Below are 17,222 nucleotides of genomic sequence, written 5' to 3'. Positions count from 1 at the left end.
GTTACATCAGAAACCTGGAAATATTTCTAAATCCTTACTCATCCACTAGTATTTTATCATGACAATAATGTTAATGTGCTGTGATTAAGTTAAATTTAACAGGAGTGCTTCCTAAAAAGTCTGTACTCTGTCCTAGTCAGTGTTATGTACATTAGTAAGAATCATAATGAAGATGCTTAGATAGTACATTTCATGTAAAGATCTGAAAGCATTTTTCAAGGATTTAGTATTAATGCTTTTTACCTGTCAAGGTAATTCAGAACCATTACACATCTTTTGTATGTGTCTATGCTGAGACAGATCAAATTAATGACGTGCCAAAGATCACAGTAGCACACTGATGTCGCAGGTGAAAGCATATGCCAGGGCCCACACTATAGGCAGCACATTTCAATGCAGCATCTGAAAACCCATCCAATGCCTTATCCAATTGTTATCCAACCTTATTAAGGCAGAGGCAAACAAAATGAGAAACAAGTGTCACGTGCTGTATGCAGACTGAGCCTTTATTAGAATCCGTAATGCCTAAAATCCCAGGAGCTGTTTAACCACTACAGCATACTTCCTTTCTTCATTACCAATGAAGAGAGAACCGGACGTGATTACGTTATGTCCTTTTGACCTCTTAGCCTTCCTAACACTTGTAGGCTCCCCTTTTCTTTCATATTTGTATGTCCTAAGTAAGCCCCTTTTTCTTCCAATTGTCTCCGAGAACTCTAGGCATCCTCCAAGTATCCCATAACTAATATTCAGGATATTTCAGATCTTACCAGCAGTTTCTCTACTAACTCCAGATCACCAGCCTCCTCCTCAGTTAATATTAATCAATATAGTACTGATAGAGTCTCGGGATCTAAGCATACTTAAATCAGCTGAAAATATCTTGTGACTTATATTTTTATTTTAATAAGAGCAATCCCTTCCATAGCTAATACAATATCTGGACAGCCCTGCAAATGATAAGCAAAAGCAAAGTCATTTAGTCTCTATGCTGTATCCAATATGGCCAGAAAAATCCTAAATTGGGCTGAGAAGACAGTAATTTATATGGCATATTGTAACTTTTTACTGTGTGGTAACAAAGCAACACAGTTTTGTGTCATGATCTGGAGGATGGCTTAGAGCAGCCGTGAAGAGCTATAAATACCATATCTTCTAAAAGAAAGTGGCAGACGGTCACTGGAACTGAAGAACACTGAGTTTTAAAGCTAAAGGGAATGTTTTAAGAGAAAGAATCGCAACTTACAATGATTAATGCAAGTTCCTGTTTTGAAGACAGGTGCTATTGGATGATCTGAGCCCAATTTAGCTTTCATTTATGTCAGTGTAGCATCATGTGCTTCAGTAATGCTCTGCTGGCTTAGCCTGGTGGAAGAAAGAACAGAACTGATTTCCCTTTGTATTCAGCTTGTCTGTTCCCTACTTCCTCGGCACATTTTTTCTACAGATCAACCAACTTCTTTTCATTGAGATGATGGAGCACTTCTCAATACTGGGATTCAGTACACAATGAGTTGGGTTTTGAAAGCAGCTAAAAACAGTAAGACCCCAATCCTCTTTGAAAGGCAAAGTGATTTTGACATTCCTACACAGGAATCTTTCTCTGTACAAATCTGACTCTCAGAAATAGGTGAGCCACTTGGAAAATCATCACGATAGTTCCTGAGCAGCATCACTGGGGGGATTCACAGGCACAGGACCAGAATAAGCCTTTTACATGGATAGTATCAGACTGATAATGGGAATGCCTGTGCAAAGCCATAATTTCACATGTCATTTAAGTGAACAAAACAACAGAAAGAAGCACTCCTTGTCACCTCTCTCCCTCAGCTACTGATTCCCACTCTGATGTCACTTCTTTCCCAGGGCTGGCACAAGCATCATGAACAGGCAGTCAGCTCATTCACCAAAAAATACATAAATAAAGGAATAAATTATTTGTTTTCTGTTAGCTACACTCATGGCTAGCAGAAAGGCAGGGACAGCAGCTCCATGTTAGTTAAACAGTCACAGAATTACACTCGAGCAATTGCTTGATACATTAGGCACGTTCATCAGCCCCTATGGGTTTAGCAAATGATTAAATCTGCTCACTCAGATCCCCTTTGGCATCACTGTTAGGATATTCTTTAGATTTTGCCTCATTCTTTTTATGGATAAAGACATATTCTTCCCAGTAAAGGAACAAAAATACCCACAGAAAGGGATTATGGTCTCTGGCTCTACAGGAACACATATTCGTTCCCATTAAGCACAAAGAGAAAGATTTCTGGGTAACTTCTATAGAATTTTGAGGAAGTCTTAATTCAGAAATTACTTGGATTTTTCCCCTACAGAGAAGTTTCGTATCTTACAAGATTAAAGCCTTTCATAAATATAAGGAAACTAGTCAACAGCAACTGTGGCAGTCACGCTGGGATTTTCAGTACGGATGGTTACAAAAAGGCAAACAACTCCACAAAAACCTTGTTACTTCTCAAGATTCACATCACAATGATGAATTGGCAGAATATGACAGAGACAAATCCAGTAACTTCTACAGCTTTAGGTAAGTTTCAGATAATTCCTGGGAGATGCAGGACTGTTATTTCAGTTTTACATTCAGAAGCCATCTTTGCCATGTCTACTTTTCATACGAGAGAGAGATTAAAATTGTTCCTGCTCCCTTTATAACCAACATCTACAGCACATGGACCAAACTCAACAGTTACTATTACAACTTCTACTTTTGATAGTGTATTTTTTTTTAGTTTGTCCTGTCTCCTGATTACTACAGCAGATCAGAAGTAGTATTTTCTTTTTCACGGTTGCTTCATCCTAAGGTGAAAAGTTCAGAAAGATTCTGATGTCAGAAATACTGAAACTGAGTTGAAATGACAGGACATGATTTCATCATTTTCTATCAAAATGAAATGTTTAGACACAGCATAAAATAAAAACATCCATTTGCTGACTTAAATCAAATGTTTGTTTCAAGACAGATCAAAATTATTTGGGGTGGAATAAGGCAGTTCAGCTGGTGAGAGAAAGCACATTATATTGTGGAAAACTATGGCATGAATTTCATCTTCTCCAAACCCCCAAGGCAGAGATTTTTTTTCCCATTATAAAATTCAGCCCTACACAACCATATCATATGCAAGTGTTCAATTTAGACAAAATCTCATTTGCTGATGGGAAAGCATTTTCTTTGATATCATTCAAGAAACTATGCTGATTACATCTGCTTTTTCCTTCTATTTGGGTCCTCTGAACCTCGAGCAACCAAAACCTATGCAACAACCTCACCAGAATGTGACACTGCACATTCTGAATAGCTAGTTTAATAGATCACTACTTCTGAAACAGGGACTTGCTCTTCCTTACTCTTCCCCCTCTCCCACTTTGCCTTGCCCCCACTGCAGGACGCTTTCTCCTCCTTCTGTCCTTCTCCCTCCACTAATCCACTGGAGCAAGCACCAGGAAAGGGCGAATATTCATCTTCCTCCTTTTGACTAGGTGAGCTGTCAGACTCAATCAAGCCATAACGTGCATCTCAAATCACTCTTAGCTTGGCTTTAGTTTGAGACATCACAGGAAAACTGGGATTCTTCATACTCTTGTTCTTAAATTTTTGTGTCTCTTTGCAGTATGTCCATTTTGAGGGCCCATGCCTTAAACCTGTAACCATGAGGATTTCCTTTTCCAGTTGAAAGCTGGAACTGAAAACGTGTGTAATCACATGCATCCAAGAATGTGTTGTAAAAAATACCAACTGGACTGCCACTAGCAATATCGTTGTGAAATCTGCAGCACTAGAACTGCCAATGCCAAACTAAGGAGCAGATAAAATCCTGGACTCAATTATTTTCTCCCTTTGACTTTTTACTCTGTCACTCCACTGACTTTAGAAGAACTCAACTTTTCCCTGAAGTGCACCAGTGCAAGGAAGAAAAGAAACAGTTGTTAAAATTTTAATGTTTTAAAACACTGTCTACTTCAAGCTATTTTAAATGCTTTGACACTTCAGTTTTTGTAAAGTCTCTCACTTGACTAAAAAAGAGTTATTTTGACACTGATAAAACCACGCTAAGTGTGATTGAAAGATTTATTAGTCTGCAGTAATATTTTACAAATTGCCACAGGTGTTGTTACCCTCTCTAATACAGTCCAAAGTGAACAGAACAAAGCAGCTACCAACCCTTCGCTTGATCAGCAACAGCTTCCTCTCAAGTCGCTGTGGCTGGAGCAGCCTTGCTTTGCAACTCTTCAGCCACCTGATAAACAGTGACCAGGGATAAAGCATCACTGCTTCCCTCCTCACAGAAAGCCAGAAAGACGAGGCTTTGCAGAGGACAAGCACAAATTCCAGGCAATCGTCCCACAGACGGAACTGGCTGTAGAGCTTTCAGAAATGGGAATTCAGAGAGAGAGGCCACGCTGTAACATCCTGCAGGGCCCCTGCACGTGGGGACGCAGCCCCCCCAGCTCTGTCCTAGGTTGAGCAAAGGATACCAGAAGTAACAACCCTCCTTTCACTCCTTCTGCCCCAGGAGTTTACTTGCAATATAGACAAAAGTTACTATGCCTGCCCCCTTTTTGCATTCTTCTCTGAGATCTAAGAAAAGTACAAGATGCTCCAGAAGTAAATAAACTAAAGGTATTTTGTTAGAAAAGCATGCAATTTTGGATAACACACAGATTTTGGATGGAGTCCTCTACAAAATACACAGTGTAATATCAAAAGGAGCCAGAGAAACTGTGTCCTGTTCCCAGTGCTGGCATCATTCACTGTGTGTCTTCTGGCAAGAGGCTTCTGGACAGAGCTGAGGATATATTGGAAGTTTTAGTTAACTGATCAAACAAAATGAACCTAAAGGTGTTTTCATTTCAGGGCAACCAGCATGCAGATTTTCAATTAACTCATCAAATTGAAAACCCAGAGCACTGGAAAGCGTTGTTTTGCAGACTTTCAGACTTTGTTCAGCCTTGAAAAAATGGCCATTTTGAAACGGAAACGTCCTCAAAATCAAAGATTAAAAGATGTTGATTTTTCTTCTCACCTCATTCTTTATTTGAATAATCTTGAGAATTTGATTCATATTAACAATTCAGCAAAAAAAGTCTGTTCACCAATCTCTCTTTTCTGTGAGGTCAGTAAGAATTTTACCATCTACTTCAATGGTCAGAACTTCTTTATAACACTTTGAAATTCTTCACTTAACTATTCTGTGTCTCAGATTCCTCATCTGTGAAACAAAACCTATAACATGCCACCATTTTTTGGCATGGTTACTCTGTCATGGTGGACCAAATAATTTCAGATAATCATTTGTCAACAAAAATATTGTTTCAATTGACCAAATTCTGTCCTGACTTATTCAACCAAGTTCAAGTAGATGTAGTTTGGAGAAAACAAATCAGTTCAGAATTGGCCCAGCTCTTTAAAGTTATTTGAAGTCTCAGATGAAAGAAGTGAGTAATAAATGTGGCCCCTGAAACTAAAAGAAAAATGAGGTATCCTCATTCTGCAAGGAAAATGAGCTTAAACTCATCATTAATCAACACGAAAAAAATAGGAATAAAAGCTAAGCCATGAAGACATAATCAATCTGTTAGATGCTACATGACAGATGCATTGAAAAACAGCAACAGTAAAGTCACAAAGAAATGTAATCTTAATCTTTATATTTCAATGGGCATTTTAAGCAGACTTTTTCTTCCATTTTCTTTTCACTACTCTAATGCCCAGAGAACAGAAACTCTAATTACTGTTGCATGCTGAAGGCCAGCCAGTAATCATATATCTTTATCTTCATTAGTAAGATGTCTGTGAATAAGGCTTAGTTTGAAACAGAGCAGGTAAACTGGAAACTCGGAGACACATTTTCAGTGAAGAGCTCACTTTAAACTGGTGACTCATTTTAATGCTGCTAAAACCTGCCTTCCTGCTGCAGAGGGGTGAACTTGAGCGGATGTGTGCAGCAGCCCAGGATGTCTTGATCTCCAACTAGTGATTTCGTGTTTTGACATAGGGCCTATGATATTAATGACAGATACACACTTAAGCAGTACTGCCACTTTAACTACTTTCCCAGGGTTAGAGCTGAGCATATGGTACGCTACAAAGTGTTGCAGATTTGTATCAGACAAAACCATTACACAAATATCCAAGGAACATGCCAAACCATTCTGATAAGCAAAAACTTTGGAAAACAAAACTGATTTTAAAATATCTTCCCAATGATATGATTGCTTTCAAATCCTTTTCTCCAGTCCTGTGGAGACTAAAAAGTTAGTTAATGAGTGAGTTAGTGAGTGAAGATGATTATCCTCCACAACACAAGACAAGGACCCCAAATACTTTCTTCCTGTTTTTAAACCTAGATTCGGTCCAACAGGCTGTGATACTTAGCAGATTTAGCAGATTCAAAAGGGCTTCTTAGAAGTAAAAAAGAAAAAAAGTCTCTATTAAGACAGCCAGAAAGACACTTTTAATCAGATAATACTGACATGGTGGCCATTCAGATAGACATCCTGAGTAGATTCTAAACGGGAAACATAAAAATGCTGGACTTGGAAATTGCTTGGGTTCATCTTGTGTATAAGAAATCACCACGAAGGAATTACTTAAAATAAGTCCAAGGAGTGTAAAAATTGCAATTTTTTGACCAAAAAAAAAAAAAATCTGCTTAGAGATAGCTCAAGGTAATTTAAACCTATATCCAGCTCTATTCTTCAGTTACCCTGTTCCAAGTTATCACTCCCTCTGTGACATGAAGTTACTGAACTTGTAGGTATATCTCAAACTCCCAACAGTTTCCCATATGACAGTAACAACCAAATACCTACACCCATCTTTGCCTACAAACATAAAAAATGTCCACTAGGAAGGGTCTTTTTCAGCTAATAGGGCCCAGGGAGGCTTGCTTAGGAGCTAAACACTACCCTCAGCTGTTTGAATCCAAATTAAAATGAGCTAACACAACAGGGAGAAAGCTTAGCAATCCAGTCAGCTTTAGGCTAAGGCAAATTTCACAAAGGCCAAGTCCTCAGTGTGGTGCAGTTCACAAAAGTTAATGGGATAACAGTGATTTCCAGCAGCTGGAGGGGTGGCCTGTAGTATTTGTAATCATTTTGTGACATGCTGGTTATGTAAAAAAAAAACCTATTAATTTTAAATTTTATTTGTAGCCATGTCTCTCATTCCCTCTTCTCAACTGACAGACACAGATGATTTTGTGAAAAAATAAAAGCTGCTGTAGACAAGCTAACACCATGTGCCACCACGCTAAAGTACTTTCTACCATATCTCCCACAATCACCACTGCTGGCCACGTCCTTCCACTACCATTAACGTGTGTTATCCATTAACCAAGCTGAGTATCAATATGCAGAACTTCTTATCAGCTTTTAGTAGTAATATTGGCACAAGCTGAAAGCCTTCAAGAAGCAGCAGTTTTCTTGAGGGACCAGTCTGACCCTAAGATTTCAGTAATAAAAAGGCACTTAAAGGCACTTCCGCTGCTCTCTCCTCACCACTAGCAAGGAAAGTACACGCTGTGAGTCAAAACTAAAAGTAGCAGTGTTTTGTTGCCTGCCAGTCATCTTTCAAGGAAGTTTAGGCTATAGAGCTGTTGCACAGAGTAAATTCACTGGTCAAGTGTCTTATCCAGTAGTTACCACTCCATGATTGGCAGCTGACATGTTTCCTGTGAGACACCCTAGTAGCAATTGTGATCAAAGAAAATTCCAAATTTAAAGCTAATGTTGTTTGCAATACAGCTCCTTTTCCAATGTGGCAAATCAAATTTGGAGGAATCACCACCTCCTCTAGAACATCAGCTGGCAACATTCCTGAACATACATAGCCCATATAGCTGAAAAGTAAAAGGCAAAGGTAGAGTGAACTCCAAAAACACTTCAGAAGTGGGAAGTGACAGACAGTTCCAAGTATTTGACATGTGGGATGGAAAATGTGCGATTTTGTGTTTGTTTTATGGCTCCACTGAACCAATCTATACATAACAGTGATAATAAACCTTTGTCTTCCAGCAGCAGAACAGTCAGGAAGATGAAAGAACTTGTCACATTAGAGAACACCACTGTTTTGCAGGGCCTTTGCCTTTGTGTAACGGAGCAGCACAGTCCTACCTTAATGACATCTTCATCTGACGATCTGCACTCCACAGATTCCAGAAGATCAGTCACAGTCCCATCATCTTCCACAGAGATCACTTTGACAGGGACAGCTACTGTTTTCCCAGTGAGAATAGCTGTATTCAGGATCTCTGCTTCCTAAGAGACCAAAAAAAAAGCCCCTATAGTTAATATATTTTGCTATAAATTCATCAGTACCAGCTAGATTCAGCTTTACTTTAATCTCTAATGACTGTGCCAAGAACTGTTCCAAGTGCAGTAGGCAGGAAAGACAAATTTCCTGTCTTCAATCCTGGATCCAAACTCCCAGTTCTGATTCAGGGCTGTTAAGATATCTGTCATGCCCTAATTGCTATTTCATGGACTCTTACCAAGTGTCAGAGCAACCAAACACCCGAGGAACAACCCTGCACCGCATAAACAAAATGTACCTTGCACCTAGCAATAGTGAAATCTCCATCCTGAGGAACTCACTAATGATCTTGCTGATCACATAAAAACAATGTCTTAAGTCTTGCTGTTTTACCCACAAAACTGTTTTCTGAAAGCTTTTCCACAGATACTGAAATTCTATGACACCATCGGACAAATACTGTCAACATTTAGATCAAAGAAATACCATGTAATTGTGTAATTGTTAGGGAACAAGTTTGGACTAAGATAGTCAGAAATCCACTTTGCCCCAGATATCCTGGGTGATCTTTTACAAGTTCCTGCAGTGGGCTGTGTCTTTTACAATACACACACGTTCTAACTTCCAGCCTGTGGACAGCCTGCAGAGGGATAACAGCGGCTACAAAGGCCACCTGACAGCACATTACACCATCTGGCATGCAGGGTGTGCTCTGGCATGCAAGGTGTGCTCCTGCATGGCCTCTGACCGCACGTTCAGTTGGACACGCCGGCTGGCCATGTGTACGGAGGCAACTCTAGTCTTAGAGGCAGGCTTTAGGCTGCTCTTTGGGATGCAACGTTGGCAGATTCAAGAACTGACGGCCTATAAAAATGGGCTAGTGGCACTGTCTCTCATGACATAAGAGCTGGTTTCCCCTGCTCTGCTCCTAGGGAATTAGTTTAAGAGTGCCACCATTCTGGTCGTGCATAACTGACTACGTGTACCACAGGACTGTGGGGAATCAGACCCTTGTCAGGTTTTCTGGGACTTATCCTGACTCTTGTTGGGTAACGGTGGGGAAGCACTTGTTCACAATTGTTTCTCTACCTTTTAACGAAGCTCGTGCAACACCATCCTCTCCAAAACTGAAGGATGGCAAGAAAGGCCTGGGCTTTTTAAACAAAATCAGATCTGCAGTAACCCGTGTCTCTTGTACGTCATTGTTGTGATGACTATTGAAAAATGCACTCCTTCCTTTGATTTATCACTTCTAATTTAAAAGCACTGAGTTCTGATTATATGAAGAGCACAAGACTAAACAGTGCCCTGTTACCTGGGTGTCATATCAGTGTCACGCAGCAGGCACCACTGACTTGTGCAAAGGTACACAGAGAGCACAAATTGGTGCCTGATTTCTTCCTTCTTCTCATTGCAAGATACTGCTCATTCCTAGAAAGGTCTTTGAGTTTTTCAGAACTGTGCCTGTGAATCATGGACTATCCCATGGAACAAGAGGCTCTTGATTTCAGCTGGCTCTTGTGAAATAAAGGCTTCCAAAGCCCCCCAAGTGCTAACTTCTCATTATCTAAGTAGCTCACGCTATGAGCTCTGAGACTGACCTGATTTTACTTGTGGAAGACAACAAAGTGGGAGACTGAAACCAAGTTACCAGAAGACGATGACTCCCCCTACCGCCTCTTGGGCTAAAGAGGAGAACCTGAAATTTCTCTTATCCAAAGGATATAGATCAAAAAGATCCTATTACTTAAAGAAACAGAGACATTTTATTCAGACTCAAAGCAATATTTAAAAAAGAAAAAAAAAAAACCCACCTCCTGGTCTTTTGACAGCTGCTTTGATAAAGTTGCCCCATCCTCACCATGATCTTTAGGGGAGGGTGGAACAGGATTTCACAAAAAGAGAACTTAAGAAGAAAATCCTCTCCCTCCCACAGCACAAAAGCCCTTCAGATATTTTGAAATTATAATTCGTACAAAGGTAAGGATATCTGCCTGTACTGTAAGGCCCTTCTGTCTTCAGTGCACATTTGTTCTCAGTAGAGAATATAATATTCAGGCAACCGAGAGCTCAGAAAGATTTGCAATTAAGTTTCCAGGTTCTTTTTTTTTTTTTTTTTTTTTTTTTTGCATCTGGGCTTTGCAGCAAAGTTACTGCGTGCACGTTATTTAGATACTTTTGCCACTCTCCTATAGTCTCCACAGAGCTGCAAATGGGGGCAGCTTGACAGAACAAGTGCTATTAAGCATCCACTATAATTGCAGAACACAGGCATTAGGTCCTGATTTTGCAAACACTTGGGCACGAATCTAATTTCACTGGGACTATTTGAGGCCACACCACATGCCTCGCTACTTGCACCTTGTACCAAACCAAAAAGATCTGCTCCCCCAAGCAGGAATGGCCTTTTTCCTCCAGTTGATACATTACAGTATGACCCTCGCAATTATTTTATAAAGCAAAGGGAAGTTTAATAACCAAGCCTTTGAAACAGTGTGATTAATGAGGTCTGCTTACCAAAGGCAAATGTAATTTCCCCTGGTAAGAGCTAGTAACTGAGAATGATTCTCACAAGCTTCATGAATTTCTTTTGAGTTTCCAAATTTTCCAAGTGCTAGCTTTGGATATTCTGAATACAGGCTGTGTCCTAATATACCTATTACCTGCCGCTGTATGGAAATGCATGCAAAACCAGGCTACTTAGCGCATCAGCTGTTTCTCTGTTACTACCCTGTTTTCCTTCTCAGCTACCTTCTAAAAGCATGTGCATAGCACATCTAATCCACAGGGAACTTCTGCATGCCCAGAGTCTCCGTTGGCTTCAAAGCTCAGTAGCATGGTCTCAGGCCCTGTCCCAGAGCTTTCTGTCTGAGGCTACAGTCTGGCAGATCCGTGCTTAACCAATCGTGTGAATAATCGCAATAACTTTAATGAGAGGACTTAAATGCAAGGACATGAGTGTATTCATACCTGATTCTAAGGTAAGGAAGCAAATCCGTATATTGCCTCTCTCCAAAATCAAAGATTCCAGATTTAAAGTTTTGTAGTTTTTGTCTGCATCCATGTTCCAGATCTGGAAACAAAGTGTTTCCAGAACCGTGCATAATAGTCTATATCAGCACCATGTGCATCATGTGACAGTATTGCTGATCCTTAGACAGCCATAAAAAACCTCCAAAACAACCTTTGTCCCCTCACTCTCCAAAGGAGATGAGGGAGGTGGGGAGCAAGAAGTTACGCCTGGAGTTCATACAAACGGCCGTGGTGATTTTCTGACTTTCTATCAGCAACTACTGTTCAGTCCCAGGAAAACAAATCCACCCAATACCTCTCTAAAGTGAAAGAAGGGCCAAGCAAACTGGCAGTGTCCAAAGCTGTGCTAATCTACATTGGTCTAACGGAGCTGCATATTCTGTTTGCAGAGCTCTCAGTACCTCTGTTGGACTTGGAGGATGATTTCTTTAGGCACCTGGTTTGCCTCTCACACTTGAACATAGGGGCATAATAACCATTTGCACAGCAGGGGCAGAGTAAAATGCTTCTTCAGTCATTTGTTTAATGGCTAGAAAGAGTGTAATGTTCCGCTGGTGAAAGCATATAAAAATTATTTCATTTTGAGGAAACAAATATGGTACTTTTTTAGCTATACAGAGATTTATGGTTCTGAGTCTCAGCATGTAAAACCTATAAATCTAAATAGTTACTAATATAAAAGTGTTGCTTTTTGCTGCTTAAGTGATAAAGGAATCTTCCAAAGAAATATGTGTTTTATCCATAACTATGGATTATAGAAGATATCAAGTCAGGACATCACAAGATGGGAATAGTTAGGCTTTTGCAAAGCTATGGCCAAATATTCTAACAACTAAAAGTTGATTCCCTGAGCAGCTATTAAAAAGATGCTGAACTTCCTCTAACTATTATGTAGCATATCTCTATAATTCACATACACTGAACCCTCCAAATAATAAAATGAAATAATAATCAGATCAAAACATTTTTCTCTATGTAATAGAAATGGAAGACCAGGTAATTTTTATTCTGAAATTACTTCCACTTTAAAAAAAAACAGTGATATTTTTAAAGAAGATTCTGGAGTGAGCGTTCTTTGCCTACTGAAGAGATTCACATTAAATAACTGAGCATATTAAGCCCTCCAGCAGAAACATATTCAGAAGATGTACACAGTAAGCATCTATTTAAGTAGAAATGCAGAATTGAATACCTATTAGTTCTTTCAATTTTAATTGGTAGCTTCCCTGCAATTTAATTTCCCTTCGGACATCTTTTGCCTTATAATTCCTGGGGTGAAAGGAAGGACTTTAAAAATATCTTTATAGATCTTAAGGAATTTATTTTTCTTACCCTAGTTCTCTCTGTATACACAGTATTTCCTAATGTTTGTATTAATAATGACTTTTAAAAGAAATAAATACATGGCTAACTTGTGCTTAGCTTTGAGGCCCTACATCAGACTTGTGCGACAAAGAAAAGTTTAGTACTAACTGTCAGCATTCTTTTCCAAAACCATTTTAACAGGATTCAACACATAATGTTAATGCTGAATGCCTGTTATCCCTTACAAACCTCACAATATTACAAGCAGCAGTGAGCAAGGCACCAGCTTGTTTTCAAAAAAGACTTGCAGACCTGTTTCCTCAAAATATCTTGGAAGGATCTGCAGCTCATATCCTTCAGGAGGAGAAGCACTTGTCCTGCTACAATACACAAGGAAAAAAAGTACTAAAAAATCCCCACAACACTATAATACATATTCTCTAAGCACAGCAGATCTTCAGTTACGTTTTTTATTATAGTAGTGGAATATATTTTTGCAGGCTAAACATTTAACCTCTAAACCAAAGCATGTTCCTTTTTGTTTTCAATAGGTATCTTGGCTTTTGGGTTTATTATGTACAGACTGCAATAGGGGAGAGAATAAAATGATCATTGAAATCTCCTGAAGTCCAGGGCACGTCACCAAATGAGAATGAATAGCTGCCTGAAAATCCATCCCATTTGGCACTCATTAATATCCTCCATTTTACCCCTTTCTTTTTTATTTTCTATTAATCAGCCTGTAGAGCATTAATCCAGGGTACCACCTCGAATCCTTTCACTACTTATTTTAAAAAGGCCTAGATTCTCCTTCTCTGCAGCTAGCAGCCATCTTATTTATATCGGAGAATCCATGCTTCAGTCATGCATAACTAATTTCAAATCTTATTTAGCATCAAGTCTCAGAATTAAGAAGCTAAGTGACAGCTGTTTAATTAACTCCTTAAGCTGATTAGAAAGCATTACAGAAATCCCCCCAAGGAAGAGTTTATAACTGTCAAGAGAGCCTAAGGCCATGTTAATGCTTCTGTTTAAATTTAGTAAGCTTCTAAACCAATAAAGTCTAAACGCTTGACATCCTCATGGATGTGGTCAAACCCAGCTTTTTTCCTCATGTTACCACTGCAAGGATAGGAAACAAAAACAACGACATAGAAGGGATTTGAAAAGTCAGAAAGCAGCAGCTTAATAATAAAGCAAATAGATGCATCTCTCTGAAGGAGCTGCTGTGAGTTCATACCATCTAACACTCGATTATACTGGATTAGTGCTCGATGCTGGAGTAAAGCTGAGCTTGCACCTTAAATGCAGAGTCACCTCCCAGCTTCTGGTTGCAAGCACAAAGGTTTGTTCACTGGTTCTTAAAATTAAATCCACTTTTAATGATAAAGATTATGGCAGCTGAAGTGCAAGTTTTAGAAGCAGCTGGTGGGGCTAGATACATGGTGCAGAGAAACTGAAAATGCTCCAAAGCAAATTTCCTCAGTTGTAGCACATTATCGTCAGCTCTGAGCTTGCTAACTGCTTGAAATAAATAAAATATAATTTCTTTATTTGCCTTGCGGTTTCCTGGACTTTAGGATGCACTAAAAAAATTTGAAAAATTAGCTGCAATTCTTCTGTATCCAAAGGAATAAAGAAACTGTGGCCAAAAATAACATAAAATCATTTGTGAGCCCTTTAATACAAAAGTTGCAAGTACAAGTTGAAATACTGCAAGTAAGAGAAACAATGGTGAAAACTGCATGCAAAAATGTCAGAAGACTGACATGAACTTTAGATGTTTGGTTTCATGTGTGCAGAGTGAAATCTGAAGTCATTGGGAATGGGAGGGGGGGGGGGATAGAAACTAATCACATTTAATTTAAGCACTTGCTACTTAATTGGTTTCCTTTTTTCCTCAGTACAGGTAAGAGAGCTCCACAATCAGTTGTGCTGACATAGGGTTAAAATGGAGCTTCAATGGAAACCAAATGCATGTTTCTCTGGATTCATCTATCTGCTGACTCTGTCTTCCACACAGATGCTGGAGAGGAAAAAAATGGATTTTTTTTTTTTACTAGCAAAATGTGATTGCAAGCCTATTGTTTAGAAAGAAATGGGTGGCAGAATCAATGTCTGAATATGTTTTTCATTCTTTCTTCTTCAGTCTGTGATTCCTTGGAAAGTTTAGGCTGCCATGGAATGGTCAGTGACTCACCCCCAGCCACGCTCTCACTCCTACTCCACTGGGGCAGAATCAATGCAGATTTGGCAAGGATGAGCAGTGAAACAAAGCTACATATACATACAAAGCACAGTAATCACAATTTTCCAGTTAAAAACAGAGAACAGCCAATGGCTGGATTGTGCTGTAGGGAAAATCAACATGGGATAATCACAGAGACTGTCTGCCCTTCCTGCTGTCACACACAAGGCATTCAGGAAAAATACCTAATTATATTTAATCTGAGAGTTAACTTTTGCAAAGCCTTATAGCTATTTTATATTCTTACTAATGAACTTTCATCTCTATATAGATAGAATCTATCACTGTCAAGTTTGAGAGGGGGGAAGATAAGCTAAGTATGTAAGACATTGCTGTGTGTAGTAAATAGGGAGAGAAGGAGCAAAGTAAATTGTAGATGTTACAAAGGAAATGTGGGATCATTAACAAGATGACCAGCTAGCGAGAGGTCTCTCATTACACAGCCTGTGATGTTCAGTAAAAAGCTCAAGAAAAAAAGAAATGCATCTTAGAAGCAAAATCTAGGTGCTACTGTATCTGCCTCAGTGAAGGGAGGCTGCCATTCAGGCTGGTAAATCCCCTTGTTTCACATTTGTATGCTGTCACGACTAGGCAATCCTGGCTTGGGGACACTGCCTATTATTGTGGGATGCAATTCCACAACTTTAAGTGATGAAAAAGTCAGGAAATAAATCACCTCACTCCGAGAGAAAAATGCCTTTGCCTGTTGTGTCCCTTTTCCTTACCTTTGTCTGTCTCATGTATCTAGACTAGAATCACTCAAAATGGGGATTTTATTTTTTTTTTTTTTTGTATTTGTGCAGCGTCCAGTCCACAGTTCAGATCTGAGGTCAAGCTGCTGAACCAGCTAACAACAGGTAACAGTGTTCTTGAAGGTGAAACATGGCAAGGACATAACAAACACAAGAACAAAGTTGAGGTGATAGGACACCGCCCCTGTTTTCGGGTGCTAACTGTTTTACAGCCTGCTGCTGGGAAAAAGGCACACAAGGTTTTAACGTTTTTATCAGTGCCTTCACAGAGCAGGCATGTCATTTTAAGCCCGTAGTTTCTGCTAAGGATTTCTGGGAGTAAGCAGCATACAGGCCAACTATCTAGAGAGGGTAAGGTGCTATTTAGCAATGGGACAGTTTGTGACATTACCAGTAAGCTATCCAAACCATATTGGATCTCCTTTACACTCGGATAGCTGAGGAGTCATAACCTCCCACGGAAGTTAACTTTTCTCCAGCTGTAGAGTCAAGGAAAATTTTAATTTGTCTCAGGTTTAAACTGACAAAGTCCCTTTGATGCTTTGATGTCTAACATTTAGGAATTGTGTTAGAATACTTTTGGCAAGTCCTCCTTTGGAGTTTTGGTGGTTTGCAGTGCTAAGTAGGTTACCATGATCCCAGGAAGCTGTCATGTACATTGTCTGTTTATCAAAGTCAGAGAGCTATGAAGTCTGCAAATTGTCAGGCTGCGGTTCTTCAGAGAAATTGCTAATTAATTCACAGGCTCCAAACTGTGGCTCTATGAAGCTGTGTGTGCATGCTTGGTTTTGGTCTCTAGATAGACTTCTTTAGCTGATAATCAACAGGGTTTGCTCTTAAAAGCAAGCAAACAAACAAACCAACCAACTTGGGGAGGATTTCTTCTTTACTTTTCCTAAGCAAGCTGCCAGCACTTTTAGACATCATTGCAGGAGGGAAAGGCATGTCTGATTGTCAAAGGAAGACTTTTCAGAAAAGCAGAGCTGGGAGATCTGGCCTAAGGTCCATGAATACACTGTGTCTGATGCCGCTGAATTGCTGAGACTGGGGAGACTGGTAGGGACATGTCATGCGAAATTAGCTAAACCCAATCAAAATTTCACACATGGGGTCAGTATCTCAGCTCCCGGATTGATGTCCCAGCGTGAAGGCTCTTTTGATTCTCAGGCCTGCAGCTAGGAAGCCTAATGCAGAGGTTTGGTGCCTGCAGGGGTTTTGGAGCTCTGTAAGGGGTGGACTATGGGATGTGATGTACGGATTTCCAGCAACAAAATGAAAGCTCTAGGATATCACTTCAAAGAAAAGACACCAACAAGACTCTAGCAATGCAATTTAGCAGAGTAAATATTTGGGCGATGTGTAGCAGAGCCTGAATGACGGGTCAAACTGACTGAAACAGCTTCACTTTCATGGAGAAAAGCATTAAAAATCCCCAAACAAATCACTGGCCATGTTTCACATGGTGGTTTTTTCCTTCCCTTTCTTCCACAGCTTGCTGCTGTCATTCCCAGGCTGTATTCTGAGCTGCATGTGAATCCTTCCCATCTTCCACGCTGTGCTAAGCCCTGTGCGTTCAGTGGTCTAAAGGGAATGCTAAGGGACACAGTCAGGG

General features: G+C 39.8%; 1 protein-coding gene across 1 annotated transcript in view; it reads right to left on the bottom strand.

Moving 5' to 3' along the window:
- LOC104353746 (transmembrane protein 132D) overlaps positions 1-17,222 on the bottom strand; it is a 269,150-nt gene that overhangs the window by 32,036 nt on the left and 219,892 nt on the right. Inside the window, exon 5 of the mRNA XM_086474139.1 lies at positions 8,134-8,277. Coding sequence (XP_086330265.1) covers positions 8,134-8,277 — 144 coding nt within the window. The remainder of the gene's footprint in view (positions 1-8,133; positions 8,278-17,222) is intronic.

Source organism: Leptosomus discolor, chromosome 16, assembly GCF_034619465.1.
Source record: "Leptosomus discolor isolate bLepDis1 chromosome 16, bLepDis1.hap2, whole genome shotgun sequence".
NCBI lineage: Eukaryota > Metazoa > Chordata > Aves > Leptosomiformes > Leptosomidae > Leptosomus > Leptosomus discolor.
This window is presented reverse-complemented; position numbering and strand designations above follow the sequence as displayed.